At 34.8% G+C, this 23,319-nt stretch overlaps 1 protein-coding gene across 2 annotated transcripts; it reads left to right on the forward strand.

Annotated features, from left to right (window-relative positions):
* Positions 1-497: 497 nt before the first annotated feature.
* Positions 498-22,551, forward strand: LOC136817081 (uncharacterized). Of its 2 annotated transcripts, XM_067073421.1 has the most exons (8): positions 498-660; positions 1,505-1,637; positions 16,970-17,201; positions 18,036-18,398; positions 18,643-18,897; positions 19,276-19,557; positions 20,651-20,785; positions 21,158-22,551. In XM_067073421.1, the coding sequence occupies exons 3-8, from the start codon at positions 17,141-17,143 to the stop codon at positions 22,018-22,020; spliced, it is 1,959 nt and encodes a 652-aa protein (XP_066929522.1). In that variant the 5' UTR covers positions 498-660; positions 1,505-1,637; positions 16,970-17,140; the 3' UTR covers positions 22,021-22,551. The 2 variants fall into 2 exon arrangements, with proteins under 2 accessions (XP_066929522.1, XP_066929523.1); XM_067073422.1 differs by lacking the exons at positions 498-660; positions 1,505-1,637 and adding an exon at positions 12,828-13,048.
* Positions 22,552-23,319: the final 768 nt, after the last annotated feature.

Raw genomic sequence — 23,319 nt, forward strand, 5'->3', positions numbered from 1 at the left:
TGTGGTTTCAAAACTTCCCGGGGAATTTCCCATTTGTCTCAAATATTTCTTGAAGGATTGTAGATTTTAGGCCATCAAGTTTTACTCAGATTTGTAGTTTTTGGAGTATATAATGTTCCCTTTCCCTTCACTTGAAATTTCGTTCGAATTATACGTTTCTGCAATTTGAGTTTTAATGGCCTGCTCCCGAATAGTTGAGTGAGTCCGAATAAAAGGGGGTTGATGTTTTTTTTTCAAAATTTAATAAACGGGAGGACCTAACTGCCGGGGGAGTTGGAAGTCGTACCTCTAAAAAAACCAAAATAAGGTATTATAGATTAAGCCAGGCTATTCAGAGCAATTCAGCTTCGGATATCAAAAAAATATTTTCTAAAATAAATAAACGGGGGGCGGAGTGGTCCCAAAAATTTCCGAAAATTAAAAACCGGGGGAGACGTTTATTTGGAACGTGAGAGTAATAATGCCACATTCTTTTTCATTTTTTCAGGAAAATTAGAATTGATGAAAAATGGTAAAAATAAATATCAAAATGACATTTCGTCGAATAATGGAGAAGGATGCTTGAATGGATGCTTGTTTCTCTGAATGGAATGATGGCTATAGATTTGGAGAATATGGAATAAGAAAAAATTGAGAAGTTATTGAAAAACGTATTTAAAGGTACGATATTTTTTATGTCTTAGAAACTGTAAAAATTTTACCCTTAAGAAACTAAGGGGTAAAACTACTTACTACTTTTTCTTGTTTTTGTAAGCTTTACAGAGACTTTTAAAAGTATCAAAACTGCTTACCGTCTCCGACCTTGACTGCCGACAGACGATTTTAGTTTTTCTTTTGGAAATGTCCTGTGCTATGTCTCTTTTTACGAAGAATGGTGCAGATTAATCAGACCTGGCACATTGAGTTTTCTTAAATGGAATGTAGACCTCTCCCAACTACTCCAAAGCGAAGCCTGAAAATTTGATACGTATTTTGGATGGCGGATTAAATCTAGCACTTTCTTTGCTTTCGCGTTTTACATTAATCAAATTGTGATTGTAAATGTTACTTCTAATCCAGCATTTGTATGGTAGCCACGTGGGCGTGCAACTTATGGAAGAAATAAGTGGTTTTAACCCTAAATAGAAGATTCAATGATCTAAGTATCCCCTCATTGGAATAAAAAAAAAAAATATTTCAGCAAAATAAAAAGTTATTCTTCTAGACCTTCTTTATATTGTTGTTTTGGAGTAAAAAAACATGAAAGTTCTTAAATAATACTGTCTACGTGGGCGAAATGAGTTTCTTTTCCAGAAAATAGCCGCACCCTTTTGCCCTAACTACAAATAGGTTTGTTGAGAAATATTTGTCTTAATGTATATTTTATGGCATTTATTCTGCCACACTTCCACTTCTCTATTTTTAAAAATATATTTTTCTCCTTTCTTGAAAATATTATCATGTTTTCTTATTTATGGAAAAAGTCAAAGATGGGAGACCTGATAAAGACACGTTTACTCTTTAGAGGCACATCCCACGCAAAATGCCTACGCGCATCTCCTTGATATTGAAAAAAGACACTCCATTTTCAAGCTATGGCACTCATTATGCTGATGAACATCGTACAGTTTGCGTCAAATAATGAATGGTATATTCAGGTAAGAAAATTTTATACTTCAGGATTTTTCTATTACCGAAATATTCTTTTTTCAATTCACATAATAACTGTTTAAACTTAATCGCCGTAAAATGTTAAACGAAGAATGATATATCCCAGCTGACACACAACGTTGTTTCAACGTTTTTCTAACGTTATATGGACGTTGTGAACGTTAGAAAAACGTCGAAACAACGTTGTGTGCCAGCTGGGATAATACAGTCAACTCACTTTATTAATTGAACCTCTATAATTCGAATCTCTCTTTAATTCGAACGAAAACATTTGTTCCACAACAGCTCGAAAGTAGTGTAAAATACCATCTATAATTCGAATATTTCTATAACTCGATGGAAAGTCTTGGTCGGTTTGAGATCGAATCATAGAGAGGCAACTGTAAGTGCGTTATGAATCTTTTATAATAGACGATATCGGATTTAGATAAATGCAATGCATTCTGGTTTCTAGGGACTCTCAAAGGAATTATAATAGATTATAATTCCTTTGAGAGTCCCTAGAAACCCGAATGCAATGCATTTATCTAAAACCGATATCGTCTATTGTTTTCCAACCAAATATACTACTTATGACATTTTCCAACGGAGTTAAACCTGGTTAAACTCAACATAATCCTGGGACACGACCACTCTTTCTTTTGATATGGATGCAGCCTGTATCAGTCATGATTTCAAAACACTTCAATCAAGGCATAGTCAAGGCTAAGTAAATACGTAACACAAAAACGAATTTTCAAGTTCATCCCAAAACTAGAAAACACTTCTAAACACACTCACACCATCACTCAATATTATCCAGCTTAATTTTTTGTTCAGGAATTCTCTCTTCGTTATTTTTTTTTCAAAATCCTATTTTAGTATATTCTTCCTCTTTATTTTCTTCTTCAAGAATAGATTTTTATGTGAGAGTAGAAGACTATTTTTCCGTAGCTCAGCAGGTGCCAGTCTTTTGCCTTTTTACTCCCAATCTTTCTATCCATTATTCTTTATTCTAAATCAAAATCAGACCCAATCCTTTTTGGTAGCCTGAAACAGTTTATTCTGAAACAAACATATCATAACTATACCATCGAAAAAACCCTTTTTATGTCCCAATTAAAGGCCATTACATGGGAAACAATGCACAGAAACATTTCATAAAATTGAAGCCTACAGCAACTATTTATTAGGGGTATGGAACTGTTTTGTCGTTCCATAGTGTAATTTGAAAATTTAAGCCTTCTTCTTCTTGTTTTTCTGCCTTGCCTGCCTGCACCTGTAAATAAATTTGCAAATGATGCATCTAGGCTGGACGCATCCTCTCTGATATGTGTTGATGTAGGTGATGCTATATTGTGTATAAAATTCCCGTCCGAGAGAGGGGATGCGTGCAGGCTGGATGCGTGCAGGCTGGATGCGTTGTTGCGTGAAAGGGTGATAATCCCAGAACCAAAAACACAATTATTTCAATAAAACAGATCTCGACAGATCGGTTAACTTTCACTTAATCGGTTAAATTTCGACTCCCTGAACAAATTGAAGAAACGAAAGAAGAAGATAAAGAAGAGGACAAGAAGGAGATTGAGGATCTGCTCAAAGATATTGGCATCCGCGACATCAAACCAACACACCAGCATCGTATTGGGTTCGAACATGAAAATGGGCCGTAAGGTGACTTTATAAAGTGAAGAAGAAAAAGAAAGAATCATGAGCAACCTAAAAAAGTTGAAGTGGCTTGGATATCATCTAAGCATCAGCAATGATTTCACCATCAATGAAAGACGAAAAATCAAAGAGATGTGCGAAAAAGTTCAGTAATGGAACTCCGAATGTGATGGTGATTTAATTTGACGTGTGTGAAAAGAAGTCCCAGAACAGATAACCTTCGCTTGATAGAAACAAACAAAAACGATGAGCTGCCAACAAAACATTAGCTTTTTATTAGATTGTAAAGTAGCGTTGACTTATTTATTAGCCTTCTTAGCTACCTTTTCGTCAACATGAAATAAACTATTACGTACATACAGTTCAAAATATTATAATTTTAACCATAAAACTCCTAAGATTTTCTACCACAATTTGTTCCAAACTCTAATTTCAATGATTCTGATATTTCGAAATTCTTGTTAAACGTTTCAAAAGGAAAAGAAGAAGAAAATGTGCTCATTTATAAACTCTTATGGTCACCAAGGACTACAACGGTTTTTCAGAGTGTGTCGTTGCCGCTTAAATATTTGATTTTGTACGAGTTTGCAATTTCAACAAATAAGAGTTGAAACGACATCGCTGAGAGAGTTGATCTTCTCGTCTCGATGTCCTTCTCAGATCAACTTTGTTGAAAGCCCTGTACGCTAAAAAAATACCCAACAAAGCAAAAAATACAAACCCCCTTAAGTTACTCTTAAACTCTTAAAATATTAATTACCCTTAAAATCATGATGACTAACCATTACGGTCAAAATACTTAGTGTTGTTACATTTGCACTTATAAGTATATCTAGACTTAGCTATGACAAAAATTTAAGCATATGCTAAGCGTTACCTGAACCCACATTTACTGATTTTGGCTGTGTTTTTTTTTCTGGGATTTTATGAATTTTTAGAATTTCCATAAAATTAAATAAAAGCATCTTTCAAGCAATTTTCAGCCTTGTCAATCTCTTGATCTAGGCATTTCCGAGCCACTTTTTGAATTTTTGTATTCTTATAAAAGCATAATTTAAGGTATGAAAAGGTATAGAACGGGTTTTTTTAGTTTGTTTGTTTATGTGATTTAAACTTTCCCAATTTTCTTTCCCAAGCCTCGGTTAAATACTCAAAACTCATTCGGTTATTTTGAGAAATCCACTGGAACAATGAGGTGCTCTTTCAGGGTATTTTTCTTTGCTTTCTGATGATTTTGATGACGCTGAGTCTAGTGAAGTAGACTAGAAGAGGGTACTGCACAATCTTAGAAGTTTTCACTGTTATTTAAAAAAGATTACACCAAATCACCAAATCAATAAAATATATTCTAAAATCCCACTAAAGTCTATAAAACTATAATAAAAACATAAAAATACGTCCATAGGTCATAGTTTTCCATCTACTTTTATTCAAAAAGAGACTGGATCTAGTGGTATGTATTTGCTTGTAAAACCAAAAATTTAGCCTGCCACAATATAATTATACCAGACCAATTGTTAACGCCATCCAGTCTATCAAAAAGCAATAAGTGGCCCAGGGGGGGGTAGGTGTGAAGCAGCTTATAGGCAAGAAGAGATACAGGGTTCCAACAGCGCAGTGAGACATTTTGTTGCTTTCGTTTTTTTTACTTTTTGTTAATTTTCATTTTTGGGGTTAGAAGTTTTGCTTACATCGTCACTTTTTTGGCCTTAAAATCTTTTGCCAGGCCTAATTCGCGGGGCCCCTCTCAAACCTATCTCATGCGGTTGCCTCCCACGAAAGATGTTACGGATCCATAAAGATTGGCCCCCTACTACTACTAGTAGCTTTATATCCATTCTATGAGTGGGTTGCTATTGAAAGGGTTAGAGAACTGACTGAATACCTCCTCCATGGAGTTTTCGTTTGACCTGTGTGATGATAAGTATTGATTGATTGAGGAGTTAATTTTTTAGTTGGAATCTGATAAGGTAGCAGATTGTACGGACCAAAAATTTCTGTACTGTTGAAAATTTAACACTGTTTGAAAGATTATAAGATATTTTCGTCAAAATTGAACAGATTACAGCTAAAGGAAACATGATTAAAATAAAAACATGAAAACATAACAGCTCTTTAAATGTAAAGGAGATCATATTTACTATTTTATTCCCAACATTTTTAAACGAGTTTTAAAGAAAATGTAAAATGACACATTTTTATACACTCGCTGCTTCTTCAATTTCAGAGGAAAAAATCTTCTCCAGTATTAGTTCGATGTATTTAGGTCATATAAACTAGGGCGTGAAGAATTAGTTTGGTGAATCACTCGCTCGAAGTCAGTCGAAGTTGATCGATACGATTGGTCGAATCGATTATATACTTTGATCAATCGTCAATTGATATATATTTTGTTAACCAAGTAAATTTGCGACCGCAGTCGAGGTTGACCCGCAAGGTTGCGCACTGTAGCTGGAAGCGACTACAAAGTGACTGTAGTATGAAGGTAGGGCATCCGGCTACGGTGCGCAAGTTTGCAGGTTCGACCCCCAGCCGGGTCATACCAAAGATTCCCAAAATAGTATTTAATGCCTCTATGCTTGATGCTCGGTCAACTAAGGAGACGGACCAAGAGTAAGTGGAGCAATGCAGGGAGAAAGAGTGGCGCCCTCCCCTACCTGTGGGTAGACAGCTAGAGAAAATGGAGCCTTCGGATCGCCCTCGACTGCGGTTGTAAACTTACTATTTTGTACAACACTTGCTTGATAATAATAAAAACATTTGTTTGTTTGGATGGGTACGAGATAGAAAAAAGCTCATTTTTTAACTTTTATCCTCTGTTTGCGCCAACACTAAAGCGCACGAATCATTGTTTATTCCTCGGGTGTGAACAAATAGGATAGGGTCTCCTTTTAGGAGCGGTGACAACAAATTCTGGTGTGGAATTTTCCATACCAAAGGATAAGCATATGGCTTTTTTGAGTGGAGACTTTTTTAATTCCAAAAAAATTCCACTTCGCAAATTGTTGTTACGGGTCATAAGAAATTGCCCCTCGCTATAAATATGGGTCGTCTCTGTGTCAAATTATTCCCAAAAGTTTTAGTACTTGTGTACTAAAATACCACTTCTCGGGAAATGGGGTGATGGTATGCAAGAATACCCTTTAGGTATTCATTTATGTCTGAGATTTTAGTACGGACCTCCTGCCCTGTCTCCAGGGCACACCCATGTCTTGTGAGGGAATTAGCTAGACAGAAACTCAAGAAACCTTTCGGTGACTCTGCTAGGCAATGATGATCTGCACAGTCACCGATAATAATACACTGTGGATGAGATGCACGCTGGCCTTACTCGTTATTGGTTCTACGCCATGAATCTAAAAATAAGTGACAGTATCACAAAAACCATCGCATAGACGGGGATTATATATCCTCTGTAAAAGAGAAGCCAGTAATGTGTGGTCGTGTTACAAAAATACAGGCTGTTTGTAGGAAAAAAATAAGATCTACAGTAGCTGAAACTTTCTCCAGACCTTCTCTATAGGATGCTTATACCTCAGGAAAAATTCCCCTAAAATCCCACTGGTGAAACATCCCTTTTTTGGGACATTTCTATTTTCCCCAGGCAAAATCCTAAGGGCGAAATTTTTTGAAAATTTCAAACTTATTTCCAGACAATATCATGTATACCATTCGAAAGCTCTCGAAAAACTATATAGAAGACTTTTAAACGTTTATAGCTGATTTCCTTACCTAACTCGAGATATTTCATGCGCAAGTTCAACTTTTCGCCACACTTTGGTCAAAATTGACCATAAATAGCATCTTTTGCGTGAATTATCTTGAGTTAGGTAATGAAATCGGCTATACCCGTTTAAAAGTCTTCTATATAGTTTTTCGAGAGCTTTCGAATGGTATACTTGATAATGTCTGAAAATGAGTTTGAAATTTTCAAAAAATTTCACCCTTTGGGTTTTGCCTGGGGAAAAAAGAAATGTCCCAAAAAAGGGATGTTCCACCAGGTGGATTTTAGGGGAATTTTTCCTGAGGCATAACCATCCTATAGAGAAGGTCTGGAGAAAGTTTCAGCTAGATCATATTGTTTCCCATAAATTATGCTAAACGACCCCACTATAAGAGTTTTTCTACTTTGGCCAAAAACTTTCATTTTGCACTTTTTTGAGTTTTTGAACATCGTAATTCAAGTTTACATTCAGATTTTCCTGTCGTTAGATCAAAAGTAATAGCACTTCCTACTAAGAGATTCAAACGGGCAATAATGTGCTTGGGATCGACGATTTGGACCTTTTTTCGTCGGCTATGATTAGAAAAATCTGATTTAGTATTTGAAATCAACGATTTTTGGTAGAGTAGAAAAAGTTTTCATGTTTTCACTAATTATTTTTATTTCTAAACTTTTATAAAATCATCTTAGACTTCAATCCAACCTAAATTATCTTTTCAACGAAGTCTTGGTTTTGATGATATCTTTTTCCTATAAAGATAATGTTTAAATGTCCAGATGCCAATTACTGTCATTTATTGCAAAAATGTGGCTAAATTTCCCAAGGAAGAAACCCGTTGGGGGACGGATTTTGTATTCAAATGACTGTAACTGGGACTGGTGGGAGGTAAAAAAGGTATATGAATCGGCCCCGTCTTTTACAATCTTGCCCCAAAGGAGAAAGTGTGTTATTTTGAGTTTGAAGGAACGAAAAATCTCTTTTGAAATGAAAATCCTCTAATAGACCTTATCGGAGTTTTTGATTTTTCTAAAAAATCGATGCATTGTGGGATTGTTTCGAGTGTATTACAATAGAAATCTCTTAGGAATTCCTCAAGGGAATTCTATTGTAATACACTCGAAACAATCCCACAATGCATCGCCTTTTTAGAAAAATCAAAAATTCCGATAGGGTCTATTCACGTACGAAATCATCCTTTTTTTATTCTCTGAAGTTATGGCTTTCTTATCATTTTTCAAGAAAACGAAAAAAAAGGAAAATTAACTAGATTTTAAAAAGTGATAACTTTATGTTATTTTAGAAACAATTTCTTAAAACTGTACATTAGAAATACAGTCTACAAAAAAATGAATAATTTCCTTGTAACTAGGGGGGTAACTAAGCTTTCAGTCTTCAAATTTCAAAAAAACGTTTTAAACAAAAAGATGAAAATTCTTTTAAAGGTTACGAATTTCTTTCCCGTTTGTGGCAAGATTATGTAAAAGACCTTTTTAAAAAAAATTCGTAAAAAAGTACGAGACGTGAAACTTTGTGGTTGATCTGTTGGCTTTTTCATCCTCTTTTCCGAATCAAATAGGACAAAGTCTGGCTGTCATTTGAATGTAGTATGAATGTTACTTCTGGTTGAAGAGGCTTTCTTGTTTCAACTTATTTCACAACCGGGAGATGTCAACTTTTTGACCATAGTCTTTCTGGAGGTCTTCTCTTGGAAACTTTTATTTTCTGAAACAATGTTCGAGCAGGTAACGATTCCGTTTTGCTCCCAATCTTAATGAAGACATTCTATTGGTTGAAAGTGACGTAAAAATTGAACTTAACCAATACAATGGCTTTATTTCTATTCGGAGCGAAACGGAACCGTAGCGTATGAGCGCGGTCTGAAAACTTTATAACCCAACCTGACACAAACATTCTTTTAGCGCAATTCTAACGTTATATAGACGTTGCTTTATGGACGTTGTTGTGACGTTTTGTGTCCCAACTGACATGTTTAGTACATTTATTGTATCTGGAAGTCAGGTTGTTTTGGATTTTGTGACTGGTATTTTTTACCCATCCATCGATGATTTAATCACATGATCAAATTCTAAATCAAAGAGTTGTCACTAAGATTTGGGAAGTCGTTGAAATGCGACGTTACGCAGCTAAGCAACTGATCAATATCGATCACGTGTCCAAAATAAAATGAGACCTTTTTGCTTGCGTTTTCTGACCAGCAGGGTGACGTATTTGATTGATATTCAAACCTTGAGCTACAATCAACATTAAAGGTGACTTGGTTCGAGTTTACCAGGGTTGAATGACGTCAAATGTCCGAAATCACAAATACACTCACAGATACATATATTTGACGTCATTCGACCAAACTGAATTCGAATATTCGAACCCAGCCTCCATGAAATGTTGTAACTCGTTAACTCATGTGCTAGTAATTGTAATAAGATCATAAGTTTTACTGAGCCCTAGGAAAGGCAGCAGGGCGTTTCAAAATTCAAAAATATGTTGGGTGTTCTCATATCAAAGATTCAATCAGGAATATCATTTATTAAGATCATGTTAACAAAATATATTTGATATTTATTTCATGTCAGTTATCTTTTCTTTTTATGTATTACTTTGATGCCCATACCTTATCGCGGTATCGCGTTATATACACCCTCGAAGCTATAAAATGACAAAATGCTAACCTCTGATAATATGCGTAAATACAGCGTATTCTTCACAAGTGTTACGTGTATATAATAAAAGTGAATAAAAGTTGATCTAACAGGAGGTATAACACGGGGTATAACCACTGAACTTTATATACCCTAGAAGCAGTTCCTCAATCCTGGCCAAGCAAAATCTTTGATCAGAGTTTTTTTGTTTCCATAGCTACAATACGATTCAAACGGTGGTTTGAATTTGTTGGTCACTTGATTATTTCACTGAAAATTGCCATCCTGTATGGCATGAAACTTTGTGTAAGAAATTAACTTAACTCATTTCTTAACTCGAACTAGGTTGCTTGATAGACGGTGTTTGACGTTGCAGTGCTTGTTGCCTTTTCATGTGTGGTATCATATAAATTTTGAAAATATTTTACTTTCGTAAGGATGCATTGACAAGAGTGTGTCCATGATAAAATCTAAGGTAATACAATTTCATACTCCCAGAGCTGACTAATTTGTGATTTAATTTGTACTTTTTGAATGAACTCTTTTTATAGATACTTCGATACCTTTTTAGGAATATTTCCACAGATTGAGTAAGGATATGTTTCGGTGTAAATAGTGACTGTTACGTACTGTTAAGTAATATGCAAGATATTTGTGAGTTTGCCCACTTTGCCTTAGGCTGCCAGCATCCCTCTGACTAGTTATCAGTAACTAGATAGAAGGAATGCGGAAAATGCAATAATTTGCTAAGTAGAAGCGATTCCCATCCCTTCTAACAAAATCGATTTTTACGAATGCGCGCAGCGATCTTAACCTTTTGCCTCAAAAGTTATTGGTTGGTTTTTTCACGCAGTTGACTCTCTCTAATTCGATGACCAAGGGACCAGGATTCTTCTTCGAATTAGAGAATAATATAAATAACAAAGAGTACGAATAATGTTCGAATAACAGAAAGATTCGAAAAATAGAGAATGTGATTCTGTATCACATTTTTTGTGGACGGAGTCTCACTCTTGTATATTTGAATACAGTTAAGGCTCTCTAATTCGACGTTCTACTATTCGATACACTGCATTATTCGATGATATTGAAAGTCACCGTCAACAAGAAACTCTCATAAACGACATTCTACCATTTGATACGCTCCCTTATTCGATGAAATCCAATTCCCTACAGAAATCGAATTAGAGAGTGTCAACTGTTATGTAGTAGACATTGAAAATGTTTATTTTTTATCGCGTGAGTGCTTCTTAATACGACGAGATGATCATTCAGTCTCGTTTTTCAAGAGATCCTTGACAGGATTTGCAATACCTTTCAGTGATGATTGACAAATACCTCTATTCCTTAAAAGTTAAAATATTGCGGTGATAAAAAGACTTAACTTCACAGTTGGTATTTAGTGCGAGGAAGTATGGCGATTATATCTGGATATGATGGTTTTAAGACGTTCTTAACACTGTTATCGTGAAAGGTTTGTAGGACTGGTTCTATTGGCTCTAGGCTCCAGGCAACCGCAGATGAATTTATTTGTTGATATATTTTTACTTGTTGTAATGTTCATTCAAAAGGGCTCTTGGATGTTATTTGGATGTTATTTGGATGTTGTGTTTTGTGAAATTAGGTTCGAAATTTCTGCAGTCGAATAGCTTTGTCTTTACATTTTTTTTCAGAAAATCTCTTTTAACGTAAAATTGACGTTTTTTCAAACCTCTACAAAAATGTGTATGTTTCAAGTTTGACAAGTCACTTAAATGCAATATTTTCACAGATGATGAAATAAGGGTTTAAAAAAGAAGCAAGGATGTTTCTTTAAAGTTTACATTTAGACCGCCAACTGGTCCACCTACTCTACCGTACAAGAGGTGGTGTGCCTGTTTTGTATATCATAAAAAAAAACGAAAACGATGCTTGATTTGATTCGGGTGAAAGTTTCTTACAGATAAAAAAATCTGTCAAAAATAACTGGAATTCCATAGGGGTAGCCTTTTAAATCCTACTAAAATTCAGAATTCCAGAGGGTTTTAAACCTGAAATTGCCTGGAATTCCAGGGGGTTGCAGCATTTCCAGCCACAAAATGATAGACCTCCTCAACAGGGGGTATACGGTTTTTTTCTGGAAAAGCCCAATGTTTGAGACAAAGGGGATTTCCACCAAAAGTGTGTGTGTAGGATTTCCCTACGAAATTTTGAACACCGCAATGATGATTTTTTTGAGCGCGTTAAAGTACGGTTGTAAAGTAGAGCTGTTTTAACATGAGACTTAACACTTACGACCTTAGAATATCAGGATTTAAAAGCTAAATATTGTTCCAATAAGGCTGGAAATATAGCTAATTAAACCCCAAAATCGAAATATTCAATGAAATAAAGTTGAAGTACACGTTTTTTTTTTTATAAGAACAAACTATATAAGAGCATAAGGCTTCGAGGCCCAAAAATTTAAGAACATTCTAAGAACATTCTAAGGCTTTGGAGACTTAAAAACATGCATTTTCTTAAGAAATTACATCAAAATGCTCAAAAAACGCTGAAAATAAGAACATTTTTAGGCTTCAAATCCAAAAAACTAAGAACATCCGAAGGTTTCGAAAATTTTTGACGTTCTTATAAAAAAAAAACGTGTACTAAGATCACACAATTCTCGCCCGAACTCAAAATTCTGAAAAACTAAAAAACTAAATATCTCAATATATTTCGACCAAGATTGTAGGAGATGGTTCTCTGTGTTGAAAATGGATCTAGAAAAGGAATTTAATACCTCTTTTCGCTTTAGGTATTTGCTACACGTTTTTTATAAGAACAAACTATATAAGGACATAAGACTTCGATGGTCAAAATATCAAGAACAAGTTAAGAACATTTTAAGGCTTTATGGACCCTAAAACACCTATTTTCTTAGGAAAATGGACAAGAATACTCGCAAAATAGTGAAAATAAGAACATGCTAAGAACATTTTTAGGCTTTAAAACTCAAAATGTTTAGAACACTCAAAGGCTTGAAAAAGTTTGGATGTTCTTACAAAAAAACGTGTAAATTTTCCAACCTTTAACCCTTTGATTACCATAAAATCAGTCATTGTAGGCTGTAGAGATTGTAAACTAAAACAGAGAACTTTTAAAGATTCGGATCATGCATGTTTGTGTTAGTTAGTTTGTTTCTCAAACAAAAACAGGAGACATTCACGCTCCTTTTATTGATTTTTGGATTATCTAACTTGGTTACATTTTGAAGTTTCTCTAATGTCATTCGTCCTTTGAAAGAAGGCCAATTTTTTCTTTACGCTGGAGTGGAGTCTTTTTTTTAATGTGAGATTTATATTCAAGTTTGGGAAGTTTGTGAACTGCGCCAATTACATTCAAGACATCGTGAGTATCACATATATGGTTTTCTTGGAAATATAAACCAGGGGATCATCCCCCCCAGGAAGATGGGGAGAATCAACTTTCAACTAATCAATCAAATTTGTCTTAGCGGAAAGAATTTCGGTTATCCGCTTGCGAAAGTTCCGCCAAGAAAAAATCTTGTTCCAAACACCCTATATCATCAATAAAAATTAAATTCGTATAAAGATTATCGTTTATATATATATACAGAAATCTTTACAAAAATTGTTTAGAAAGGCTCTTTTCTCACATTTTTTTAGGAAAATTTAATGCTGTTGACTAAACCAGTATCCTAAATGAAACTTCAGGAAATTTTTCCTTCCCAATTTTCACTATTTTCTGGTAAATCTTCATAATATTTGTGTATACAATCTTAAAACATCGGACTAACTTATATCCGCCATCTACTGGGAATAAATTTTCTGTCACATTCAGGTAGCAACAATATTAAGTAATTCTGCTATTAAAGTCTACTACCTGTGATAAACTCTGATATAAAATTTTGATTGGCCGGAATTGAGTTATAGTCCTCGCGGGCTTCATATAAAGGTATAAATTCCAGTGGTAGTAGCCCCCTCCCGGCGAAAACAAACATCAAACACGCTTTAACAGAACTTATACCAATGATCGTGTGTAAATAACCAATAATAACGACAAAAATACCTTCCACTCAAAAGCCAAATTGTCTCATTGATTGGTGGGCGGTCTGAAGATTCTAGAGTCCATATAAGTAGTACTTCTAAATCGTTTGTTTTGATGGGTCTGTCTTCTAAGATTGTTGGGATAGAATGATTTTGCTAATCAAATTTCTTTTACATTGGCTGTATTCCTTCTTGGAAAATATTTTCATTCTTTTCGATATTTTGACATGCTGCGATGGAAAAGTAACCATTGATTATTGAAAAGGCGGGTTAAAAGGTTTCCCGGGGGGGGATCACATAGGCAAAATTGAGTACGATGACATTTCGCTGGTCAGGGTCCCTTTTTTAGATTTTGAAGATATCTGATATAGGGTCCCAAAATTACTAAGTTTCAAGATCTGTATCTGATAGGGTGGGAATAATAAAAAAATTTTGTCAACTCATTTTTGCCACTTTTCAGCATGAAAATGTGAATTTCTTTTGAAAATTTGTATCAGACTGGGTCCGCTTTTCAAACTCCAGCGGAATGTCCCCGTCATCAGTGTTTTGCCCTTAACCACACCCTCCCCTCCGGGAAAATTTTTTATGTTGAAAAAGGAAAGGGGTCTCGAAATTAATCATTATGGACATTTTCTATACGGAGAATCTGTTTTTTTTAATCTTGCACAAACCAATAAGTTACATGAAATTTACTTGTACAATGCTGTGGTCAGATCTTATCTTCAATTTTTCTGATATAAAGAATTTTAATCAAATATATTAACTCTTCTAAAAAATGAATGGTTCAAAAAAAAATCTCATGGCATTAAGTGAACTGTGTAAATCGATGCTTGTGCAAATAGAAAAAACAACTTTGTTCACTTTCGAAAGAAAATATTATATATCATTTGGGTTTTTAACGGTGCTTAATTCTTATCAAAACAAATTGTTTGTATTGTAATATTTACTTTAGAGTGCATTGACCCCTAATTAATTACTTAATTTTGAATGATCTATGTCGTAGTTTGAAGTTTGAATGGGAACACTATAGCATTGCTAGCTTCGGTATCAATTGAATTTTGTTGTATTTTTTGAAGCAAAGAGTTTTGAAAATATTATATGAGAAACGTAATTATCTGTAGGCGTTCCTATGTGTATTTTTAAAGGAAAAAATGACTGTCTTATGTGTTTTTAAAAATAATATGTGCATTTTTATTTTAAGAAATACTACTGTGTATTTTCTGTGTATCTCTTAGCAAAAATGTTTTGTATTTTCAAGGGGAAAGATTTCTGTGTATTTTAAATCTTTAAAAGACAAAACAAACCATTTTTGCAAGAAAACTTTAATTTAATGTAGCTCCAATAAAATCTCCACAGGATGAGGTTTTAAAGACTAATGTCTTAAATAAATTATCAGCTCACAGAGGGATATTAGGATTACTAAGCAAAATCTTGACTTCTCAAAAAAAAAATCCAAAAGCGAAAATCGATGTTGTTTAACAATGAATTATAGATTTTTAAACTTTAAATTAAATTTTAATCGGACCTCAACCTTTCTATGTTTATTAAAAGATTGTTCAAGTTGTTTTCTCTCAAAGGGTTATTGACATAGAAGTCTTTGCTCATTTTTTTATGTAGAAGTCTTCGAAATGATAAACTCCAATAAATTTATTTCATGCATGACCTTAATTAACTTCTGTCCTTTTTTGCCTCTCACCTTTCTAATTACGGAACTCGCAGCTCGATCGTGTGACCTGATCACCAACTACAATTTTTTATAAGAAAAACTTTACACGAACATCCACCGGGTCACAAAAACCTCACACTATTCCTGTGAATAGTCAAAGGTGTAGAAATAAAGTTGATAGCCTTAAATACCTCAAATTTTATCTTAAATATAACTTTACTGGTTCTTATTTGAAAAATTGTAGGTTTTAGATAGTGTTAGATTTTTGGGGGTGTCCTCCTCCGGGGGGTAGGTTTACTTACTAAAATTTGCAATTTTTCATAGACTTGCTGAAATTTTCACCCTTACAGTGCATTTCTGATATTTTGAAAAACGTACCCTTAACTGACGCACACACCCGTCGGTCAATTTGTATGACTACCTCTGGTACTTAATTACAGTTTACCATTTAAGTACACGTTAAATATGAGTTGCGATGATTATTTTCCGACTTGGAATAATGACAATAATGACCTGTTCGCGGATCAAAGTTAGCTGCGGAAATTGATATAGGGGGCGTTTTCGTCAATGAAAGAACACTAGTGCGTGACTAGGCTGTACCCATACCTCCATACCATATGTTTTGATATAGTGGATGCTCTTCGTGTATAAAATTCCCGTCCGAGAGTTCTAATGAAACTCAAAATCACAAAGATGGGTTTTTCCCAGCTGGCACACAACGTTGTTTCGACGTTTTTCTAACGTTCACAACGTCCATATAACGTTAGATGAACGTTGAAACAACGTTGTGTGCCAGCTGGGTTGAGTTTTTGAAATTTGATTGACTTGATTAGTAAGTTTTTTTTGAGAAATATTTAAATTTCATTAATTTGTATTTGAAATTTGAATGGATAGAGGTTAAAACAATCATTTGATTTTAAACCTTTTTAAGAAAATTGAAACAAATTACCTCAAATTTGGGGTAACTTTCGGACGGGAATTTTATACACGATTAGCATCCCTTATATCAAATTTTAGGTCAGAGGGGATATGTGCAGCCTAGTCGTGACATATTCAAGAATTGACCTTTAAAATAAATGACTTTTCAAAATGAATAGTCAAAACAACCGAGATTAATAAAAATAGCTTATCTTTCTAAAGAAAACAGAAAAATAAGGGCATAGAAACTGGCTTTAATTTTCTTTTTAGGGATTTATCCTACTGTAGACCCTAAAACCAACTTAAACAGAATAATTTTGATGGAAAATAGAAAAAGGAAAAAAAAGTCACGAAAATGACGTTTTATTTCATCTTCTTTTTACAAAAAAACAAAATCTTGTTTTGAAATTCTTTTCTCCTACGCGCGCTTACTTTATCTAGTTTTCAATTTTCCTTTGTCAAAAGAAAAATTATTGACTTTTTTCTTAGTTATAAGAATTCTGAGTCAAATGTTTTATTAATTCCAAAATTTGACTTATAAACTTCTGTAATAAAGAAAGTCCTGATGTTCTTACAAAGTTATATCTCATTATATTAGCTTGTTGAGAAATTCTTTTTCATGTTCCTTTTTTCCTCCATTGTTTTAATCTTATTCTGACAGAGACCTTTTAAATTTAGTTGACGCATGCGCGGAAAGACAAACTATAGATGACAAATGAAAAGATTGACCCATTGGAAAAAAAAACTGACAGCGAGCTAACCGATAGGACACTGTGCAGTAACACAATTTGCTTTTGGAAATCAAATTGAAGAACTTTGATATCGGAGACTTGTTGTTGTTTTAGGAGAATGGGTCAAATACCTTGGAAAATGGTTTTTCTGAAGTTATTTGTTTGCTTCTCAATATCCGGTAAGGAATTTCCCATCTGATTTATCCATTACTAGCTCATGTACTAGCCACCCAGCTGGCACACAACGTTGTTTTAACGTTCATCTAACGATATATGGACGTTGTGAACGTTAGATAAACGTTGTAGCAACGTCGTGTGCCAGCTGACCAGTTTATTTACAGTGGAGCCTCAATATCTCGACCCTTTATAACTTGAGCGGGATTTCTGGCCCTTTCAGTTAACAGAGCCTTACATACCAGTCTCCTGTAACTATAATACTCACGGGAAATAAATTTATTTGATATTTTACTATTAATTTAACTTCGTTTAAAAGAACGGCTGACATTTTATTCTATCGTTGATCCGTGAATACTGTACCATCTTTGAGTGTTTTTGGTAGGTCCTATCGGATTTTCAGAGTTCTTTAATGATGGACCCATGGAAGCATACTCTAAAATTATAGGCTTTTTCATGAAAATTATCTTAAGTGCAGTGACTGCCTTGTCTTGGATCCATTACTAAGAAAATTGAATTCATTGAGCCTTCAAATGTTACCTTGTAAATAGAGAAAACTTCTTACAATATGAACTCCGGGAATTGATAACATAACAGCGTTGCTTGTGACGTAATTTATGAAAATCTCTGATCCATAGCGCGCTGTTAATATGGTGGCGGGCTGGCCCGGCTAGGTAAAGTGGGATGGATTTTCGAACGTTGCGTCGCAGCTTCTGACGAATCAAATGGCTACAATTAGATCACATGACGTTCGAAAATCTATCCCACCTCACGTAGCCGGCCCAGTCTCCATATGAAGGGTCCCTAAGTCCTAAGACCATAATTCTTATTTTCCTAAGTTGGAATATCAAGAGCGAGTTCAATAAGGCTTACAAACGGCTTAAACTATATCCCATCGGGAAACACCGCAATATTATCATGGATACACGATCAACCTTTCGATATGGTCGAATTCAACTACAGATTGAACCAATCGGAACCACTTTTGAATAAAATCGAATATCGTCGTAATCAAAGTTCGGGACAATTCGATACGTCTTCAACGAGACCGAACATCACAGAACGACTTTTTACAAGTTCAACAGCTGATAATTCAACGTTTGAAATCTCTCTTCGTGATGTTCAACCAGGCGAATATCTGGATGCCAAGATCTCAATCGGAGGAAGTATATTTGGTATAGACTATCGCCTGATTGGTTACTGTAAGTGTTATCGATTTTATTTACTCTACACTTATTTCTTGTTTGAATAAATTCCGGCGATTGTTTTTTTGGAATTTAAAGTAGGCTAGATTTTGGCCTTAACCTAATGATTTAAGACGATTTTCTAAGAATAAAGCATAAAAGATTTTATGTCATTTGGAAAACATCTTAAACCTTGATTCTGTTCTTAAATTTCGCCAAAAAAATGGTAGTTCATAAAAAAGGGTATATTGCTTGATTCCAGTGCCTCCTGCGCTACTCTCATACCAATTCACGGACGACAACAAATTCATTGCTGAAATTCAAACGGATCTGCAACCGAATGTTCAAATCACTCAAATTAGCCCTACCGAACAAAAACAGTTTGTTTACACTAGTAACCTTGACGACCGACACGTGTACACAACAGATTATACGGCACCTTATCCTTGTGGAAGGAAAATAAAAATTAATGCTACAATTCATCGATCCGAAATGGTCAAAATCATTGACTTTCCAAGTAAGTTATTTATCTCTTACTCTTGTATTATCAATCGAACGGAATCAACAATAGAATCAATTGAAACCAAATTGAAACTATATTAAAGTACGATTGGTTCGGCGGGGGTTTTACCTATGCATAAGTACTTGCTAGGTTTGAGTCCGGACTGAAAAAAAAGAAGTAAGTCTCTCTAAGGGTTGTGGATAATTTCGAAAGTGGTTTCGCTTTTTCGCAAATTTTTAGTCACTCTAAGGATCGGTCTTTCGGAGATCTGGTTCGTACATACCCGACATTCTCCAACTCTAGTACCTCAGGTTTTGCTTCAGTCTCGTTCAAAATATACGTTTTAATTTTTCTCTTTAGGCTTGAATACAATATTTTTTATCTCTATTTTAGATGATTTTGAAATATACAATCTCAATTTAACAACAAACATCACATGTTTTTCTTTGAAATGGGAACATTCCGTCTCCAACTGTACTTACCAATCCTTACAAATCATATCACCACTCAATGGATCCGCCATTTTAAATTTACCGACGGACCAATCATATTTCGAGCAATGCTCAGATAAACCAATAGGATGGGTTTGGAATTATGACCGAGTAGTGGAAGGCAAAATTCGTGGTGTTTTTGATGACGGTCTTTATAGCAAATGGTACAAGTTTATCAAATACAGTAAGTGTTTTCTACAACTCTCTCTCTAATTCGAACCTCTATTATTCGAATCTTTCTACAATGCAAACATATTGTGATCTACTCAGCTGAAAGTGGTCTAAATCATTCTCTGTAATTTGAATCTTTCTCTAATTTGAAGAAAACTTTTGGTCCCTTTAAAGATCAAAAAAGACCGTGTGTTTGCCACTCATTTTCAATTTAAACAATAAACTAGCAACAAACGCCGCGGGCTATTTTTAGTGCTTCCGTGTTAAACACTACGCCATGAATATAATGAATCTTTAAAGGCCGGTCTCCACTTGCGCGCGCTGCAATCGCACATTTTGGCTTCAATCGTTTTTGCTTGGAAAAGAGATTATCAGGAGAAAGTTTTGGGAAAAAAAACTTACCACTTTTACAATCTTTCACACTTTTACAACTTTCCTAACCAAAACTTTGTAAATGTTTGTAAAAATGGGGGATTTTCCATGGTTGCAACACGAAAGCACGAAATAGAAAATATTTGCATAATTTTTTTCAAGTAGAAGTGACCTTGGAAAATCGTAATAATCGCTATAATTTATTCTTTTATGAAATCGAAAGTTAAAGTTCTTTATTGAATTGCTTTTGGAGGATGATACGCATAGTTTTCAGCCGAGTCTGGAATGATTATGACATCATAGATCCAATTTTCCCACCAAAATACCAAAACTTTGCAAATTCAAATGATTGCTGTTGTTGGCAGGGAAAGTTTGGAAAAGTCCTATTTTTCACATCTTCACAACTTTCAAGGAACCTCTTTTGAGGTGGGAAAAATAGTAAGATATTTTACAACTTTTATGGTTTTTACAACTTTTTTAGACCAAAGACTTTGACTTTGTGATGGGAAAAGTGGGAGGATTAGCAAAACTACATACATACCAAAAGTTTCTCCTGTATGTCATAAAAATGTAGCGCGAGCTCGAAAAAACAAATTTGAATATATTTCAACTTTTTTCAACCGTTACGTCAGATAGCGTGGAAGCTTTTATCGAAAAAGTGCAATCGCAGCGCGCGCAAGTGGAGACCGGCCTTAAACTAAGCCTCTCAAAAATCACTTTCACTTGTTACACAGGTCGAGAACCATGCGGACAAGATGATCCACCAAGCGCCCCTGACGCATGGTATAGCGTTCTAGCGGGCGTTGGCAGTGTAGTGACGGTCGTTCTCATCTTCTGCATCATATCACACTGTATCCTTGTCACGAAAAGTAAGTTCATTCGTGTGGGTTTTGATCATGCTGTTTTCAATGTTCAAATTTTCTAGCCATTGTTGAGATTGCGTAATTGCAATGAGTGAAACTAAAATACGTTTCATTACAATCACTATATACCAGGTTCCTATCCTATCGCGAATTATCATTATTTCCTCATGCCTTCTTGTCTTATTATCACTAGGGATTCGTGTTAAAAATCTATACGTTAGCAAAAAATAATATTGTTCGAGGCGAAAAAAGGGAATCAGGCTTTTGACTGTTATCTTGAACCCAGCCCTTCTTCGAAAAATAATTGATCTAAAAAAATACAGGCTTTTGAATTTTGAATAATCTACATATTTTTACACTTTTTCTTTCATCTTCTAGAGTCAGAAGCTATCAAGTATGCTGCAGTGAAATCAAATGGCCGCGCGACAACTGAAAATACCGAAACAATAAACCTTATTGTGGCTGAGGAAGGAGTCGATAGCGCAGACAATAAACCTAGCTCTAAAGGTGATACATTATTTATCAATCTTGAAAGTGACGAGAACACTAATCTACCGTCGAAGGAAAAGAAAGCTAAAACGCCGGAAGAACAAATACCTCAGATCAATTTTGAAGATGAGAATGGATGTTTGATGTCCATCCGTGAGGTTCCTGAGCCAGAGGAAGAACCTAATCACTCACAAAAGAATGATCATGATCCCTCCCAAGAAATCATAAAAGATCGAGCTAAAAGCGAAGACATACAAAATGAGAAATCGAAAATAGATGAGGACAATGACATTATAGCGGAGACTCCTAATTCAAATGAAAAAGATTTATTAATTGACGAGCCTTTACAGGAAAAACAAGATTCTAAGTCAGACAAACAAAACATCGACAAGCCGTTAAATAACTATGAAAATGCCTCTGTAACAAAACCAAAACCGGAGGAGAACGTTTCCTTAAAACCTTTGGAAACTGTACAAAATCAAAAACCTGAAAGTCAGGGGGTAAAAAATAACAAACCTTCGGAAACCAATGAGCCCTCTGCTCAACCAGTGCATAAAAACACGGATCCTGATTCCTCGAAAACACCGGAAGCCGAAGCTAAAACCGATAATGGGGAAAATCTTAACGACATTTCTGGAAAGAAAGAGACAATTGAAAAGACTGATCAAAACGAACGACAAAACATTGAAAGTCCTAAAGATGATACTAAAATCGAAGTTCTACAAAACGTGCAATCGGATACTACTGTATAGTGTGTCGTACCCAATCCTTTTTACGTTGATTGATAAATGTTTAAGATTTTGGTCACCGTAGCCTATAAAACCGTTTAGCTTATTTGTTCATACTTTTTACTTAATAATAACACCCCTGTCTCGCCCCGGTGGAACTTTGTCCCACAGCAGCGATAAAACATTTTATTGAAATCAAATGGGTATGTTATAGAAATTGCTCCAAGCCTAAAAAATCAAGTGGAGATGGTGTTTTGGAGAACAATTTTTTACATTGAAGTTGGAATGAGGAGGATAAAATCAAAGCCAATTTCCCAGTTGAGCTAAAATTGTAGGGTATTTTTCCCAACGGGGACGAAATTCTAACGAAACTTTCCAGCGGGACTACGGCCCCTCGGGTCTGTGACACAGGGGTATATTAGAAATCCTCAATTCTTAGATCTTCTAATCTTTCTATAACTGCTTTAATGCTATTGACTTTCTTATATTTTATCTTCGATTTTGTTTATATGATACTTATACTGTACATACATCGAAAGATATCCAAAATTTGAATTGGTCACCTTATTTCCTTCGACTAAAACCCAACCCATAAAAAATTGACAACCCTTTCTTAAAGGACCACACCTGAACAGACATCTTTTGAAAAGTCCCTGACTAAATGCAATAGACGATATCGGCTTAACATGAAAACTCAGATTTGATCCCCGAGAATTACCTACAATGCTTTGCGCGGAAAAAAGTTAGCGGTGAAATATTTTCCGTGCAAAGCATTGTGGGGAATTCTCAGGGATCAAATCTGAGTTTTCATGTTAAGCCGATATCGTATATTTATGGCTGATAGAACTATCGTTAATGTACACGTTTTTTATAAGTTAAACATTATTTTTAAGGCTTTGCGGACTCTAAAACACCGAATTTCTGAGGAAAATGGACCAAAATACTCACAAAATAGTGAAATTAAGAACATGTTAAGAACATCCGAACGCTTAAAAAAATTTTTGGATGTTCTTATAAAGAAAACGTGTAGAGCTGGTTGAAAATTGTTATGTTGTAATGGAATTAAAAGATGTGGAAGCTTGTTTTCCTCAAGTCTGTCAAGATAAGAATTCCGCTACTGATTCAAAAATTCAAAACATTTCTCTTTATAATGAAAGAGTTGTCATTCATTTGACATTTTAGTCCCCCCTTTGCTTTTGTCATGATGTAATTAATTTAGATTTATTATTAAATTCTCTGAATTCGTTGAAAACAAAATATCCAAACAAACTGTGCTTTGTCTTTCTGTTTAGAAAAAAAACATTATGATAGTATAACAGAAAT

Source organism: Clytia hemisphaerica, unplaced genomic scaffold (assembly GCF_902728285.1).
Source record: "Clytia hemisphaerica strain Z4C2 unplaced genomic scaffold, Clytia hemisphaerica genome assembly, whole genome shotgun sequence".
NCBI lineage: Eukaryota > Metazoa > Cnidaria > Hydrozoa > Leptothecata > Clytiidae > Clytia > Clytia hemisphaerica.